Below are 17,319 nucleotides of genomic sequence, written 5' to 3' on the forward strand. Positions count from 1 at the left end.
GGTCTCCGGCTCTGCCTTTGACCTCCTACTGTCTGTTCTCCAGCCGGCAGCCAGAGTGAGCCAGTTAAAACGTCAGGAGGGTCATCAGTCCTCTACTGAAAACCCTTCACTGGCTCCCTATTTCACTCAGTCTAGGGCCAAAACCCTTGGCCTTGAAGGCCTCCCCGGTATGGCTTCAACCTCACAGGCCTCGCCCCCCGCCCCCCCCACCTCGCTGGGCTCCAGCCACAGGGCCTCCCCGCTGCTCCTCAGACGCGCCCGGCACGCCCACCCGAGGGCCTCCTCTCTGGCCGCTCCCTCGGCTGCCACTGGCTCTCTCACCCCCTTCCCGCCTTGGCTCGCACATCGCCCTCTCAGTAAGGCCTCCCTGACCACCCTTTAAACTGGCCCCCACGGCTCTCCCCTGCTTGATTTTTCTCCTTAACACTCACGACCTTCGAAATACCCTCTGGAACTTACGGCTTTATTTTGTCTAAGTCTCCTCCAGCTGGGCTGGGGATTTTCATGTTTTGTTCACGGATACTCAAAATCTTGGACAGCAGAACACGGGCACTGCCCAGTCCGAGCAGAATCCGCAGAGGACAAGTGGCGGATGCACCCAGGGCAGGCCGTGAGGCAGGGTGAGCAGCGGGTGCGGGCCGTACCTGCTTGACGGCGAGGTTGACCAGGTCGTAGCGGTGGGAGCGGCGCAGCGGCAGGCAGAAGCTGTAGACGGCGTGCAGGGCGGCGCAGAAGAAGCTGAGCAGGCCGATCTGCTTGCGGTGCTGCAGCCAGTGGTCCAGCCAGTCGGGGAAGCGGCGGTACTTGGTGCCGCGCCGCAGCTGCAGGGCGGCCGCCAGCACGCCGGGCAGGTAGACCAGTGACAGCAGCACGTAGGCCACGCACGGCAGCGTCGTGTTGACCACGGAGACGGGGAGCTTGTAGAACTTGTTCTTGCCCTCCTGCAGGTAGGGGTGCAGCACGTCCCGGATGAAGTTGTAGGCATAGAAGAAGACGAGGAGCCCCAGGGCCAGGAGGGCGGGCACCTTCCAGCCCGGGAGGAGGCGCAGGGGCATGGCCTCCACCTCCCGGGCTGAGACCAGGGACCCCATGTCCACAGGTGTGAAGCCCATGGCATGCACCATCTCCGAGACAGTGCGCTTAGCTTCCGGCTGGTCACTGCAGATGGGCACCTGTGGGGACAGAGGGCAGGGGGTAGGAGGAATCAGATGGGGTCACAGGCCACAGGGGTGGGCAGGCCTCAGAGAGCATCTGGGCCAAACTCCTCACTGAGCAGCTGAGGAAACTGAGGCCCAGCGAGCTGCCAGTTAACGTTACAGCTGGGAGCAGAAGGTGGCTCTGACTTCCAGGCCAGAGGTCTTCCCTCGGCCCCCTGTGGCTGCCAAACCTCTGGCCCAGCATGCCCAGCAATGCCCATTACTCAAGAAGAGCACACGGGGCTCACCTACCAGTGAGCGTTTCACCCACTCCATTACCATCACTCTCCACAAACAAAACACCCATCTAAGTAGCCCCCATGGGCCCTTGGAATAGCTGCTTCGAGGACTGTGGCCTGCCCTGGGGGTCGCTCAGCAACTGGGTTTTGCGTATGGCCAGAATGTGCAGCTGTGTCTACGGCTCCATCCCTCAGTCCAGAAGTGTCTCCTTCAACGATGTCCCTTGGCCCCTATGACCTTAGCCAACACACAAGGCCTTCTGCACGCCAGCCCCAGCCTCGTAGCCCACTGCTCCCCACATGAGCTCCCAGGCAGGCACCCTGGTGTCCTCAGATCCCCAAACACTCCACGGGACTTGCTGAGTCTACTGTGGTCAGTCCGGTCTACCGACACTGACTCAGCGCCTACTATGTGCTGGGCTTTACATCTTCCATCCCTCAGCCTCACCACAGCCTCCAGGTAGGCTTTCTCAGGTGAGGAAACAGGTCTGGGAGCATCATTTCTCCCCTCTCTGCCTTTGCAGGGTGTCCCCTCAGCCTGGAATGCCCTGGTGCTCTCTGTGCCTGACAACATGAGGTGGGGCCAGGCCAAGGCTAACCTCAAGTCTTCCCTAGCCAGCTGCTAGCTAGCTCTGTTCCCTCCAGGCCCCGCCACACAACACCTGTCCATTGTTGCCGGCCTGTCCACACACAGGAGTCTCATGATGCAGGCTGAACATAAGGCCCTGCAGACAGGGGTGGCCAGGCACCTGGGGGCTCTCCCACAGCCTGGCATGGAGCTGGGCAGAGGAGGCATCTGGGCTGGACTCATTGGTGGAAGTTCTCACACACATGAGGACCTGGCTCCTTCCTCCAGGAAAATGCTTGGCCTCTTGGCATTAAAAATCACCTTGGCAATAATGTACACCTGAAATTTACACAATGTTATATGCCAAAATGACTTCAATAAAATAATTTTTAAAAAATCACCTTGGTAAGACCTCCTCCTGCCAAGAACTGGATGCAGCCCTGGCTGCTCTCTGGAGCCATTTTCCACCCCCAGAAAAACCTGCTGTTGACTATTCTGAGAAATCCACTCAGTTCTCTGAAGCCCTTGGAATAAATGAGATAAAGTTTGGGACATGCATGCTTCCTCAGGGCCTAGTACATATGTGTTACTTTCTCCTTTCTGAGTCCAATTCCAAAAGCAAAGTCTCTTCCCTTCTTGACTCCAAATAGTAGAAAGAAAGCCATCACCCTTTTCCTCCTTGCCCCCTCTAATCAAGTTACCATAGAAGAAAGAATATGGATTTCAGATTCTTATGAACTGTGTTCAAATCCCAGCTTACCAGCTGTGGGACTTGGCATAAGTAAGTTCATTAACATCTCTGAGCCTCAGTTTCCTCCTCCATAAAATGGAACTTTGCGGTGATGTGAGATGAGCTGAGACAATGAACAGAAAAAGCGTGGCACCCCGAGGCCCTCCATGAAAGTTAGCCATTTATATTTATTTTTATCATGGTTGTTACTTCCCAGGCACCTACCTGCCTGTTCCCATCCCTGGGGCCAGCCTGCAGGGTCCAGGCGGAGATGACATTGAAGGCCTTGACCACCGAGCAGGTGGGGAAGAGAGAGGCCAGGTACTCAGCATTGGACTCACGGTGCTGAAGGTGTTCCTGCTCTGTGGGGTTGCTCACATCTACCAGGATCTTGCCGGCTAGCTGGTCGCTGAGACTACACAGTGAGGAGTAGTGCTCCCGGAACATGGCCACAAAGATGACCTCAGGAGAGCCCAGTGCCTCCTCCTGGAAAGTCACTTGTGCTGCTGAGGGAAATAGCCCAGCCGTGCGTTTGGGGTTGCGGCTCCCCACCACCACGCTGAAGCCGGAGCCCACCAGGCGTGTGGCCAGGGAGCGGGCAAAGTCCCCACTGCCCATGATGCCCACTTTGGGGGCCTCACTGGGTACCTCAGCCAGGCTGCCATCACTGTCCACCGGACGGTGGCTGATCAGCGGCTTGTCCATCTCTTCTGACATTTTGGTGTCTGGAAGAGAAAACAGGAACCCGGTCAGTGGAGGGCTCCCAGGCTGCCCCTCCTATCACCTTCTTCTCTTGTCCAGTGTAACTACATGGCCGTCAAACGTTCACCCCACAGGCCTTCATGAGTGCTAACGTGCCAGCACCTGGGGACAAGCTGAGCAAGACCCGGCCCTTCCCGGGGAGGGCACAGATGCAGGAAGAGGTGGGGGAAGGACCTCTGCCTCCACCCTTTGTCCTTCCTGCTGAGTTATTTCCTTGGGACAAATCTGCAAGAGTGACAGTGCTGGGAAAGATAGGTGTGGAATTTTCATGATCAATGCCATGCAGTGCCACACTTATTTCCCGAAGGCTTATGCGATGGACAGTGTTACTATCCAGTAATGACGGTTTAACTCCAAGCTCATCATCACTGGGTGTTATCTTTGATTACCAGGAAGGGTGGACATGTTCCTCTGCTTGTTTACGTTTTGCAATTTCACATTGTTTACATTTTGCGATTTCTGATGCTCTTCCTTACACAGATGTTGAGCAGCTTGAAGGCAGGGACCTCATCTTATTTGACTTTGGATCTTGCCATTTGTCACGGGGCCTAGCAAAGAGCTGGTACTCAGTGTTTGCTGAATGAATGAATGAACACTGAAACCCTACTCTCTGAGGGTAGGACTGGGGTGGGACATGACATTGAATGGGACCCTGAGATTGGGTGGGTACCTGGGATCTCCTTCATTGAGCCTGAGGTAGGAGTGGATGTGGAGGAAACTGTGGACTGGGGCCAGGAGGTTACGGTAAACCTGGATGGTAGAAATTATATTTTTAATTGTCACCAAGTTCTAATGGAAATGTGCTCTTTCCTTCATGTATGAAATGTGAGCAACAGACCACAGTTGTATTAGCAGTGCCTGTGAGTTTGTCACCAATACTGACCAATGTCACATCACAAGTTTACATTAAGAAACAAGATCTCAAACAACCTAACTTTACACCTCAAGGAACTAGAAAAAGAACAACAAACTAAGTATAAAGCTAACAGAAGAAAGGAAATAACAAAGCTCAGAGTGGAAATAAATGAAATAGAGGCTAGAAAAACAACAGAAAAAAAATCAACAAAACTAAGACTTGGTTTCTTGAAAAGATTAACAAAATTGACAAACCTTTAGTTAGGCTAAGAAAAAAAAAGAGAAAAGACTCAAAATAAAAAATGAAAGAGGAGAAATTACAACTGATATCACAGAAATACAAAAAATCATAAGACACTATCATGAACAATTATCTGCCAACATATTGGATAATGCAGAAGAAATGGATAAGTTCCTAAAAACATACAGCCTACCAAGACTAGATCATGAAGAAATAGAAAATCTGAACAGGCCAATAATAAGTAAGGAGATTGAATCAGTAATTAAAAAATCTCCCAACAAAGAAAAAGCCTACGATCAGATGGCTTCACTGGTGAATTCTACCAAACATTTAAAGAAGAATTAATGCCCATCCTTCTCCAACTCTTCCAAAAAATTGAAGAGGAGGGAATACTCCAAGCTCATTTTATGAGGTGAGCATTACCTTGATACCAAAGCCAAAAAAGGACACTACAAAAAAAGAAAATTACAGGGCAATACCCCTGATGAACATAGATCCCAAAATCCTCAACAAAATACTAGCAACTGAATTCAACATTCCCGTTAAAAGGATCATACACTATGATCAAGTGGGATTTATTCCAGGGATGCAAAGATGGTTCATTATATGGAAACCAATAAATGTGATACGCCACATTAACAAAATGAGGGATAAAAATCATATTACTATCTCAATAGATGCAGAAAAAGCATTTGACAAAATTGAACATCCTTTCATGATAAACTAGGTATAGAAGGAATGTACCTCAACATAATAAAGACCATATATGACAAGCCCACAGTTAACATCATACTCAATGGTGAAGAAAAAAGCTTTCCTCTAAGCTTTTCCTCTAAGATCAGGAATAAGACAAGGAGGCCCACTCTCACCACTTCTATTCAACATAATACTAGAAGTCCTAGCCAGAGCAATCAGTCAAGAAAAAGAAATAAAAGGCATCCAAATTGGAAAGGAAGAAGTAAAACTGTCTCTGTTTGCAGAAGACGTGATCTTATATATATAGAAAACCCTAAAGACTCCACCACAAACTGTTAAAACTAAGAAACTGGGCCAGCCCCAGTGGCCTAGTGGTTAAATTTGGCGCACTCTGCTTCGGGGTCTGGGTTTGGTTCCCAGGCGCAGACCTACACTGCTGGTCGGTGGCCATGCTGTGGTGGCAGCCCACATACAAAATAGAGGAAGATTTGCCACAGATGTTAGCTCAGGGCAAATTTTCCTCAAGCAAAAAAGGAAGATTGGAGACAGATGTTAGCTCAGGGAGAGTCTTCCTCAGTAAAAAAAACAAAAAAACCAAACAACAAAAAAAACTAAGAAACTAATTCAGTAGGGCTGCAGGATACAAAGTCAACATAAAAATCAGTTGTGTTTCTATATACTAACAATGAACTATCTGAAAAAATCAAAAAAACAATCCCATTTATAATACCATCAAAAAGAATAAAATACTTAGGAATAAATTTAACCAAGGAGGTGAAAGATCTGTACACTGAAAACTATGAAGATTTAATATTGTTAAAATATCCATACTACTCAAAGCGATCTACCATTTCAAAGCAATCTCTATCAAAATTCCAATGGCATTTTTCACAGATACAGAAAAAATAATCCTACGATTCATATGAAATCACAAAAGACCCCAAATAGCTAAAGCAATCTTGAGCGAGAAGAACAAAGCTGGAGGCATCACACTTTCTGATTTCAAAATATATTACAAAGCTATGTTAATCAAAACACTATGGTATTAGCATAGAAACAGACACATAGACTAATGGAACAGAATAGAGAGTCCAGAAATAAATCCATGCATATAAGGTCAACTAATCTTCAACAAAGGTGCCAAGAATACACAACGGGGAAAGGACAGTCTCTTCAATAAATGGTGTTGGGAAAATTGGATTTTCTCATACACAAAAATCAACTACAAATGGATTAAAGACTTAAAAGTAAAACCTGAAACTGTATAACTCCTAGAAGAAAACATAGTTGGTAAGCTTCTTGACATTGGACTTGGCAATGATTTTTTGGATGTGACGCCAAAAGCACAGGTAACAAAAGCAAAAATAAATAATTGAGATAACATTGAACTAAAAAGTTTCTGCACAGCAAAGGAAACAATCAACAAAATGAAAAGGCAACCTATGCAATGGGAGAAAATATTAATAAACCATATATCTGATAAGGGGTTAATATCTAAAATACATATGGAATTTATACAACTCCCTAGTAGAAAAAACAAATAATCCAATTAAAAAATGGGCAAAGGACCTGAATAGACATTTTTCCAAATAAGACATACAAATGGCCTACAGGCACATGAAAAGATGTTCAACATCACTAATCATTAGGGAAATGCAAATCAAAACCACCATGACATATCACCTCACACATGTTAGGATAACTATTATCAAAAAGTCAGAAGATTCTAAGTGTTGGTGAAGATGTGGAAAAAAGGGAACCCTCATACACTGTTGGTGGGACTGTAAATTGGTACAGCTATTATGGAAAACAGTAAGGAGGCTTCTCAAAATATTAAAAATAGAACTACCATATGATCCAGCAAGCCCTCTTCTGGGTATGTATCCAAAGGAAATAAAATCACTATCTTGAAGAGATATCTGCACCCCATGTTTATTTCAGCATTATTCACAGTAGACAAGATATGGAAACAACCTAAGTATCCGTTGACAGATGAATGGATAGAGAAACTGTGGTGTATATATATGTGTATACACACACACACACACAATGGAATATTATTTAACCTAAAAAAGAAGGAAATCCTGACATTTGTGTCAACATGGATGAACCTGGAGGACATTATGCTAAAGTGAAATAAGCCAAACACAGACAAATACTGCATGATCTCACTTATATGTAGAATCTAAAAAGTCAGACTTAGAAGCAGAGAGTAGAATGGTTGCCAGGGGGAGGTGGGGAAATAGGGAGATGTTGGTCAAAGGGTACAAGCTTGCACTTATAAGATGAATAAGTTTGGGAGAGCTAATGTACAGCATGGTGACTGTAGTTAATAATACTGTTTTATATACTTGAAATTTGCTAAGAGAGTAATCTCAAGTGTTCTCACCACACATGCAAAAATGGTAACTGTGAGGTGATGGATATGTTAATTAGCTTGATTGTGGTAATCATTTCACAACGTATATGTATATCAAAACATCACCTGTACACCTTAAATATATACAATTTCATTTGTCAATCATATTTCAATAAAGGTGGAGGAAAATTAAAAGATAAAATTATAGTAGATATTAGACTGCCACTTGATCTTGTTACTTAATGGACTAATAAAGAAGCATGCATATTACTATAGCACATCTTGGTTTTTTAAAAAAATATTTTAGAACTGTGTTTCACTATAATTGATTTCCTACATAACCCTATGTTGTTTCATTTTATGCATGAAGAGCATTATTCTGAGCCAGACTATGGGTCCACAGGGGTCCTGGGCATCGAAGGGTTAAGAACCCCCGCCCCACCAGTGGAGCAGCAGGGATGGCTTTTAATACCCTCTTCCCACTTTCCACAGGGGGACCAACTCAACACCAGGTGAGGGGGGGGAGGGTCCAGGGTCTAATGCAAGGGGGAGCAGCGGACCCAGGAGGCGGGGGCCTGGCTCTGCCATGGATCGGCTGTGTGTCCTTGGACAAGCCCCTGTGCCTCTCTGGGCCCCAGCTTCCACCTTTGTAAATGGGGGTCACAATCTCTGCTCTGAGATGACCAACAATGCAATCTTCAAAGGCTCTGAAAACTGTGACCATCTCTATTTATGAGATGCCTACTGTGTGCCAGATACTGCTCTCACGCCTTTCCACGGGTGATGGTCATTTAGTCCTCACAGAACCTCATGAAGTAGGTGCCATTACTATCCTCAACTTAAAGAGGAGGCAACTGGGGCTCAGAGAGGTTGAGGAACTTGCTCCAGGTGGCACAGAGGGTAAGCCTGGGAGGGAAGAACGGGATGCAGGTCTGTTGGCCTCTGCAGTCTGAGCTTCACCAAGAGTCTTATTGCCCAGACAGAGGACGGTGACCTGTGCAGAGACACCCCAGTGAGTGGCAGAGCTGGGACCACACTGGCTGAGAAGAGGGAGTCAGCATGGAAAGGGACACACTGACTGTCCATTCCGAGAATCAGGGACATGCGTCGCTGTCCTGCCTCTGCCAAGTGAAGGCAACTCCCTTAGCCTCTCGCTCCTCTGAAGTGGTTTTGAAGCATCACCCTGTCTCTCTCACAGGATACCAGGGACCAGCTGAGCCAAGCCCCTTCGGGTCATCTTTGTGGGCACCCACAAATGGAGGGGCCATGCCCACACAGACATCAAGCATCAGCCGGACGCCCCACCCTGCTCACGCCAGACCTGACTGTGAGCTCTCAAGGGGACAGCCCTGCCCTGCAAAATGAGAGAGGGTGTTTTCTGGCTGGTTCTGGGGGCAGGGATGTTTTTCCAAGTGGTGATGAGCTGCCCTTTGTAGATGCAAACAGGCCTCCTGTTGATCCCCAGAGCTGGGCTCGGAGTCCTGTGTCCATGGGCGAGGAGGGCCTCCCCAGGCACCCAACTTATGGCTGCCCGGGCAAGAGCCAGGCTCTAGAGCCAGACTGCCTGGGTTCTAATTCTGACCCCGGCTCTTGCTAGCTGTGACCTTGGGCCTGTCAGTGCCTCAGTTTCCCCAAGAGACAATCATAGTACCTTTCTCATGGGGAGGTTGCAGGAATAAATGTCAATGTGTGTAAAGCACTTAGAACAGCGCTCACTCGGCACATCATAGGCACTCGGCAGATGCGGGTCAGTGATTATTGAGCAAATGCTGGTTGCCAGCACTGTACCAGCAGTGTGGACGAGGCGGAGGAAGGATGCAGAAGACTCTGCCAGTCCCTCCTCAGCCCTGGGCAAGAGGGGCGGGTCACGACAGGGCTCTACAGGCGGCCTCAGCTGCCAGGCCAGCATCGGGGACTTGGGCCAAGGTGAAAGTAAATCCTCCCCACCCCCCAGGACCCCCGCGTTCCCTGTGGTCAGTCAAGGCTAGGGGAGATACACTGGGCCTTTCCCAGGCGCCGCCTCAGCCACCTGGAGAAACCAGCCCTGGGGTGGGTTTTGCCCTATGGGGAGGGAGAGTAGCCACACTGAGGCCGCCAGATCTTCTCCACATTTGCTAGCAATTTGGAAGAGCCCCTCCTGGACAGACGCCTCTCCTCTGTCTTTGCTCTCTCTCCTCTCTCCCTCCCATCTCCCGAGTAATTACCATGTGCTGAACACTCTTAAGAGTATAAAGATGAAGATGTGTCCCCACTCTTGGATGGTTTACAATCAGGTGTGTGTATGTATGTGTGTATGTTGGGTGGTGTGTTAGATAAGACGTGTCTACCCACGACTGGACACAGGGTAGCAAGGGAGGGGGTCCAGGAGTGGCCTGGGCATGCCGGGGTTCTTGTGCAGGAGGCAGACATCTCTTCCAAAGCAGGGAACAGGGAGGGCTTCAGGGCACACATGGCATCTGCCGGTCCTTGAAGAACCCCAAATGGTTTACAACTTCACAGCAAAACTGAACCAACCAAAGAGAAAAAATCAGTGAGACCAAGACTTTGAATCCTGTCCAGGTCTATCCCCAGACTTAGCATCAGGAAGTGGAAAGGAATTATCTGGGGCTGGCTCTCGAGGCTAAATGCTCAGAACCCGACTCGGTACTTGCTTCCTTTCGGGGAGCTGAGACAGAGGCAGCTGAGGCAAAGGGAAGGCATGGGCAGGCACTGGCGGACCTAGGGCTGGTCCCAGCTTTGTTCCAAACTGGCCCTGGGACATCAAAGCAACACTGAGCCCCTCTGGATGGCTTCTCTAACATGCCGCTGCACCAGATCATCTCCGAGCCCCTCCCAGCCCCGGCAGTCCAGGGATCTATTAAAAGTCCCAGACTTAGGGTCCTAAGGAGCCCTGCTTTCAGCCGCGGGATGAATGGAAACTAAACATAAAGCACCTCTACAGTACTTCTTGCCACCAAAATTCCCTCCTTGGGACAGGAAAAGGCCAGGTTGTAATGCCTCCTTGTGGGGCCTCCCACCCCCCGGGGCGGCTCCTTCCTGTACAGCTCTGACGCAGGGACAGAACCACCTGGGCCTGGTGCTGGCATCAAGTCACAGGCACTAACTGGGTGTTTGTGCCTTAGTCCCCTCACCTTTAAAATGGGGGAAGCTGACTGTACCTTTCTCCAAGGGTGGTTGTGAGGATGAAATGAGTTAACAGTGCAAGAGCTCAGAGCCATCTTTTCTGACTGGTGCTTGTGAGTATGTGTGCGTGTGTGTGCATGCATGCGTGCACGTGTATATGTGGACTATTCTCTGAAATGCTTCATGGGCCGTGGTGTGTGTGTGTGTGTATGTGTACTAGTCTCTGAAGTGCTTCATGGGTCATGGTCACCTCTCAAAGTTCTTCTGACCTCCCAGTGCCCAGCACAGCCCTGCTGCTGGAGTGAAGGCCGGTGGAGGTAGACCGAGTGGGACACATCCTGGGGGCCCCAGAGGTCCAGCGGAGCCCCTGTTGCCGGCCTATTAGGCCTGAAGGTGAGAAAGTGACTAATCCTGTCTGGGCTCTGACTCCCTGGTTGTTCTATTTACAGATCTGGGGGAGGGAGGAGGGAAGGGATCAAATTGCAGCTAGGTGCAGGGACTGGGGCCTGCAGCCTGCACACAGACCTGCCCAACCACCCCCCACCAGGCCCCTAAGCTGCAGACAAAACAGCATTGAGGCCTGGGTGTGCAGGAACTGGCACAAACCACAGGTCCCAGTCCCCTCTGGGTCTCAGCCCAGGCTCATCCAGCCCCTCCCACTTCCCAGCAGGGCCATGACATGGGCTATGTTTGTGGCTGGGAGCCACGCCTGGCCCACGTGGCTGCCAGCTCCTGCCTGCTCTTGGGCAGGACACTAATGCTGGGCAGTCACATGGACAGCCCTGCAGCCTCTCCTGTGCGGGCAGCAGACTCAAGTGGCTTCAGCCTCAAGTGGCTGGGGCAGGTGTGGCCACGGAGGGGTCACCATGGGGTCAGATGTGGATGCGGGCAGGGGGTGGCTGGCTGTGGCACCCAGCAGCTGGATGGAGGAGAGGTGGCCTGCAGGCCAGCTGGGGTGCCCTCCACCCCCTCCCCACAGAGGCCGACTGAGCTAACGTGTCCAGCCCCGGCTCCCCTCGGGGACTGAGAGAGGAATCTGGCCCAGTCCTCAGGCGGCCCATGGTTATCTTCAAACTATTTTTACATTTTATCTGGGCAGTAAAATTGAATTTGGGGGGACATATTCCTATTACTGCTATACTACTTATAAGTAAAATATATTTAAAACATTGTAATTTGTGCACTGTAATGTTATATACAGAATAAATCATATATAAACAAATATAAAGGGATGAGGCTAAAACTTAAATACAAATGGAAGCTCTTAAGTTTTCTTCCTACCCCCAGGGAATGATCCTTTATAATCCCTGGGGAGGTTCATACCCATCCTGGAGACCTGTGCCCAAAGCGAGTGGCAGGCACAAGATGAAACTAAACGAGGTCTTCTGAGAAGAGGACACTGACTTGAGATGGGGGAGCTGGGCGGCTTCCTGGAGGAGGTGGCCTGAGCTGAGCCTTGAAGGATCTGAGAATGAGCCAGGAAAAGCATTCCAGAAAGAGGGGCCTGAGTGAGCAAAGGCCTGGGGACCAGAAACAGCAGTGTGCAGGGACCTGCCAACAGCCCACGTTCCTGGGGCAAACTGGTGTGTGCCCACAGCAGCACCAGGGTCTTACCAAGCCATAAATGAAAACACAAAAGCTTGTGAAGTGTCGAGACAAAAAGAATACAGATCTGAGAGGCTAAAACTCTGGGTTTTGTCCTGATGATTTCCTCCTGGGAGACACTGGATGAGTCACGTCCTCTCTCTGGCCTCGGTTTGCTCATTGTGAAGTGAGAATACACCAGCCGCTCAGCTTCCCGCAATGCGCAGGGGGGAGGTGAGGACCGTCCACTCCCGGGCATTGCTCTGTGGTTGGGGACTTCCCTGGGAGTCCTTGCCTGGCGGCCCCTGTTCTCATTGCTCATCCCCACCCTCCTGTCAGCTTTAGGGGGCAGAGATGGCCGTGTTTTGCTCCCCGGCTGTAACTAGCACCCAGCACTGAGCCTGGCACATTGGAAAGGTTCAGTGCATCTTTCTGACTGAAGGTGCACGTCACGGGAGCTCACAGCTTCAAAACTTACTCCATGTATCCTTTGGGGGCAGAAATCCTCCCCACATGCAGTGCATATTTCAAGAGAAGGCAGTCAGATCCTCACCCAGAACGCAGGCATCACCCCGAGCTGCAAGAGGCGATGATCTTGGGTCTCATCGTCTGTTTTTATAAAACCGTTTTATAGGTTTAGATCCTCTGTCATTGTCAGGACATTTATCACAACTGTCTGTCTGCCTGTTTGCCCATTAAAGCCCCCCCAGGTCCTGCTAATTTGCTGTGGACAAGAAATACGGACAACACACCATGCAGAAAGTAAAAAGAGAACCCACAGAATGGGAGAAAACTATTGTAAATCATATATCTGATAAGGGACTTGTTTCTAAATATATAAAGAACTCTTACAACTCAATATTAAAAAGACAACCTACGTGAAAATGGGCAAAGGATTTGAGTAGACATTTCTCCAAAGAAGATATACTAATTGTCGATAAGTACACAAAAAGATGCTCAACATCATTAGCCCCCGGGGAAATGTAAATTAAAACCATGAGATACCACTTTACACCCACTAGGATGGCTTCATCGAAAAAGACAGATAACAAGTGTTGGTGAGGATGTAGAGAAATCAGAACGCTCATCCACAGCTAGGGGGGATGTAAAATGGCACAGCTACTCTGGAAAACAGTCTGGCAGTTCCTCAAAAGGTTAAACGTAGAGTTTCCATATGAACCAGCAACTCCACTCCTAGGTATAAACCCAAGAGAAATGAAAACATATGTCCACACAAAAATGTGTACACCGATATTCCTAGTAGCATTATTCATAATACCCAAAAAGTGGTAACAACCCAATGTCCATCAACTGATGAATGGATAAACAAAATGAGTTCTATCCATAAAATGGAACAATATTCACCAATAAAGAGGAGTGAAGTACTGATACATGCTAAAACATGGATGAACCTTGAAATCATTATGTTAAACGCAGGAAAGCCAGTCGCCAAAGGCCACATATTGTATGATTCCATTTATAGGAAGTGCCTAGAATAGGCAAATCCATAGAGACAGAAAGTAGATTAGTGGTGCCAGGGACTGGGTGGGGAGGATTCAGGGAAAATAGGGAGTGACTGCTCATTGGTACAGGGTTTCTTTTGGGAGTGATGAAAATGTTCTAAAAGTGATTGCAGTGATGGTTGTACAACTCTGTGAATATACTAATAACTGTGGGATTGTATACTTTAAATGGGTGAATTATATGGTATGTGAATTACAGCTAAATAAAGTTGTTATAAAAAAAGGAAACTGAGATCCCACAGCCTGTTATTAATGTTTGCAAACTAAGAGTAAACGTGCTTTGGGTGAGAGCTTAAGGTGTCTTCATGAGCTTAATGCATGGATCGTGTGACATCACTATTGGTGGTTCTGTAACTTTCCAAAGTTATTTTCTAGTTGTTTTCCACATACTTGAGGTTTCTAAGGCCCATGACCTGTGGATAAGTGAGGCTTATGTTATCAACACTAACTTGTTGCAGGGGAGATGGTACCGTGGGCTAAACAGTCCTCCTGGCTTCGCCAGGAGCCCTGTAGCTTTCGCTCACATAACTGCTTCTCCGTACTCCAGCCCATGCAAGCCGTCCCCCATTCCAGGGCCACGTGGGCTGGCATGCAGGAGAGGGTGCCAAAGTCTGAAGCCCACCCCACCAGCTCCCGAGGTGGGTCCATGAACAAGGCAGATGTGTTCTGGTGAGAGGGGGCGGGAGGCAGCATCTGCTACTCGCCCAAATGGCTGAGGGTTTATATAAGGACATGTGGCTGGGAGCCAGCACACAGCTGCAAATCTGCTGGCATCCGGTCCGATTCATTCCCCTTTCCCACCAAACTCAGCTCCTCCTTAATTAGGCAGAGGATCAGCCCCTAAGAGCCCACTGGTCACTGGGAGCTTGCCCAGCCAAGCCTGCTTCCCCAGGAAAACATCTGGATGCTCTGGAGTTACTCAGGATCCGTCGCCTCAATAAACTGCAGGGTACCAGCAAGAGTCCAGGCTTGGAGGCAGCTGGGGGCACATTTCAGGCCCAGAACTCATTAGCTGGGTGGCCTCAGCGAGTCACTTTACCTTTCTGAGCCTCAGGTTCCTCATCTGTACAATGGAGTGATATTACTTACTTTAATGAGTGCTAGTTACTTACTTTAATGAGTGCTAGTTACTTACTTTAATGAGATAAGTAAATTGCCACTGTCTGAGCCTGTCAAATTCACCCATTTTTCATTTTGTTTGCCTCCCTCTAGGATTTTTGTAAATCTTCTGTTTGTGTAAAGCAGAAATAGATGCACCTAGATCAATACACCGTGCTCTCTGCTGAATGGAAAAATTTACTCTGAAATTTTCTAAACTGTCCATGTGCTCTGGGATAATGGCCTGGAGGTACGCACACATTCCCCACCAAGACAGCTGGAGGAAAAGACTTGCTGCCCTTTGGGACTCACAGTGGAACAGAAAGGGAGTAGGGATAGGCTGGTGGCGAGGGCTTGGGCACCAGGGTGGTTTGGGACTGGACAGTGGACTCCTGAGCCCTCTAGGGGCTGCTAGCCCCAAGATCCAGCTCCCTGCTAGGGACGGTCCTCGTGCCGTTGGGGTCCCCAGGCCACCCTTCCTCACCAGGATCCCCAGCTCCTGGGTCAAACCCACACCAGCTGCCTCTCTGCCCCCACACCCCTCGAGAGACGCCCCTCTCCCACTGACAGTATTTCTCTTTCCTGTCTGTCTCCTCCCCAGGCTCCAAGTTCCTCAAGGGCAGGAACTGAGTCAAACTCACTCTTGCAACCCCAGCACTGAGCCCAGTGCCGGCACATAGTAGGTCAAACCAGGGCTGCACTGGAGTCACCTGGAGGGCTTGTTAAGACGTATTGCTGGGCTCCAGCCCCAGACTTTCTGATGCTGCTGGGCCCAGGACCACACTTTGAAAACCACTGCAGCAGATGCTCAGTAAAGGTCTGTGCGAAGGGTGAATGAATTAACGAATCACTTGCATGTAAGAAGCACTCCGGATTCGACTTGTTTCCTGGGTCCTTACAGTCGGGCCCAGCTCTTGGCCTGCCTCCTCCATAAAGCTCTCCCTGACCCCGGGACCCCGGGTATCCATTCTCCCTCTCTATGCTGCTCTCTGTCTTGAGGGTCAGGTACACGTGCCCCATCCCTGCATAGCCCTTGGCCTCCCAGAGCCGGCTCTTTCTGGTGAGGAGAAGGCGGTCAAGGCCATGGCGGCATTGTTCACTGAGCCCAGGAGGCAAACTCCACAGTGACCGCTCCCACGGACCCCTCCCCACCCACTCGTAGGTCACCAGGCCCAGTGTGGGCTGATGGAGAAGACAGGAGTAGTACCAGGAGACCACACAGATCCTGGGCGCCCAGAAGCCCCCAACACCCCAACTGGGGAGATCTTACCAGAGGACGTGTCCTGGATGACCAAGAATTCAGACGGCCTGACTCCACGTCCAGAACTCTCTTTCACTACCACAAATGGACAGCCGGGCCTGGAAGAACTGCTCACTGGAACAGTTCATCATTACCCACTGCCTGAAGTGGTCAGTGCTGGGGGGGAGGGGAGAGGAGGAAGGCCCAGTGGTCAGCACCAAGGCCAGGCGTTCGAAGCAGGGAGGATGCTCACGCCCCAGAGTCCCCCCTCTGCACATCCCCAGGGCACCATTTATATTGTGATCCATGCGAACAGTACCCTTTGGAGTTGTACAGGGCACAGCCTGCGCAGTTTTACACAATAGTTGGTCCTGCCAATCCTCATCTGAAAAATCTCCTCATTCGTTATTTCCTGAATACCTACTGTGTACAAAGTAGTTATTCTGGCAGGTGGCTCTTGGGGCTCTTAGGGGAAAGGCTGGCTACACCCTGTGGCAAGGAGAAAAGTGCTTGAATGAGGGCATACCCAGGCGCTGTGGGAGCCAGCGGGGAGTGGCTTATCTCTGCCCAGCGAGGTCAGGGCGCTGGCATGTCTGGCAGCCAGCTCCCTGTGGGCCGGTTAATCCAGCCGGGCTGGAGGCTGTCAGGCGGCGGCAGCTGAATCTGCAGCCTCAGCACCTGGGGGTGGGTGGCTTCTTGCTTTCCAGGGACACTTGGAGCTGCAAACCTGGGGCCAGATGGGTCTTGTGGGCTGTGACTGCCCCCCACCCCCTCCTCCTGCCACGGTGTAGGTCTGCAGAATCAGGGATCAGACCTTCTACTCCCGGGCAGGGGAGGCATGGAGGCAGAGAAACGGGCAGAGGCAGCCAAGACACACAGAGGCAGCTCCAGGGGCTGCTGCCAAGCTCAGCCTGCCTCACGTGGGCCCATTCCTGGGCCTCCTGAGGACGCATGCTTCCCCTGCTTGGCCCAGCTGATGGGCCACCTTTTCCAAGAAGGCTCTGAGGGGACTTCCCCTGACTCTCGGCAGCCTCTTCCTCTGGACTCCCGGGTACACCGGATGTCAGCCTCCACTCTCCAACTGCTCTGTGTGGGGAGGGTGATG

General features: G+C 49.9%; 1 protein-coding gene across 4 annotated transcripts in view; it reads right to left on the reverse strand.

Annotated features, from left to right (window-relative positions):
* STEAP3 (STEAP3 metalloreductase) overlaps positions 1–17,319 on the reverse strand; it is a 49,449-nt gene that overhangs the window by 16,663 nt on the left and 15,467 nt on the right. For 3 of the 4 annotated variants that reach the window (XM_087435061.1, XM_087435060.1, XM_087435059.1), the window contains exons 2-3: positions 2,959–3,458; positions 645–1,172 (exon numbers count right to left, since the gene is read on the reverse strand). In XM_087435061.1, the coding sequence (XP_087291187.1) occupies positions 645–1,172; positions 2,959–3,458 (1,028 nt within the window). Of the gene's footprint in view, positions 1–644; positions 1,173–2,958; positions 3,459–4,165; positions 4,237–17,319 lie in introns of those variants that run through there. The other variant, XM_087435058.1, reaches the window with a different exon arrangement.

This window comes from Ceratotherium simum, chromosome 9 (genome assembly GCF_057802395.1).
Source record: "Ceratotherium simum simum isolate JZ-2026a chromosome 9, ASM5780239v1, whole genome shotgun sequence".
Taxonomy (NCBI): Eukaryota; Metazoa; Chordata; class Mammalia; order Perissodactyla; family Rhinocerotidae; genus Ceratotherium; species Ceratotherium simum.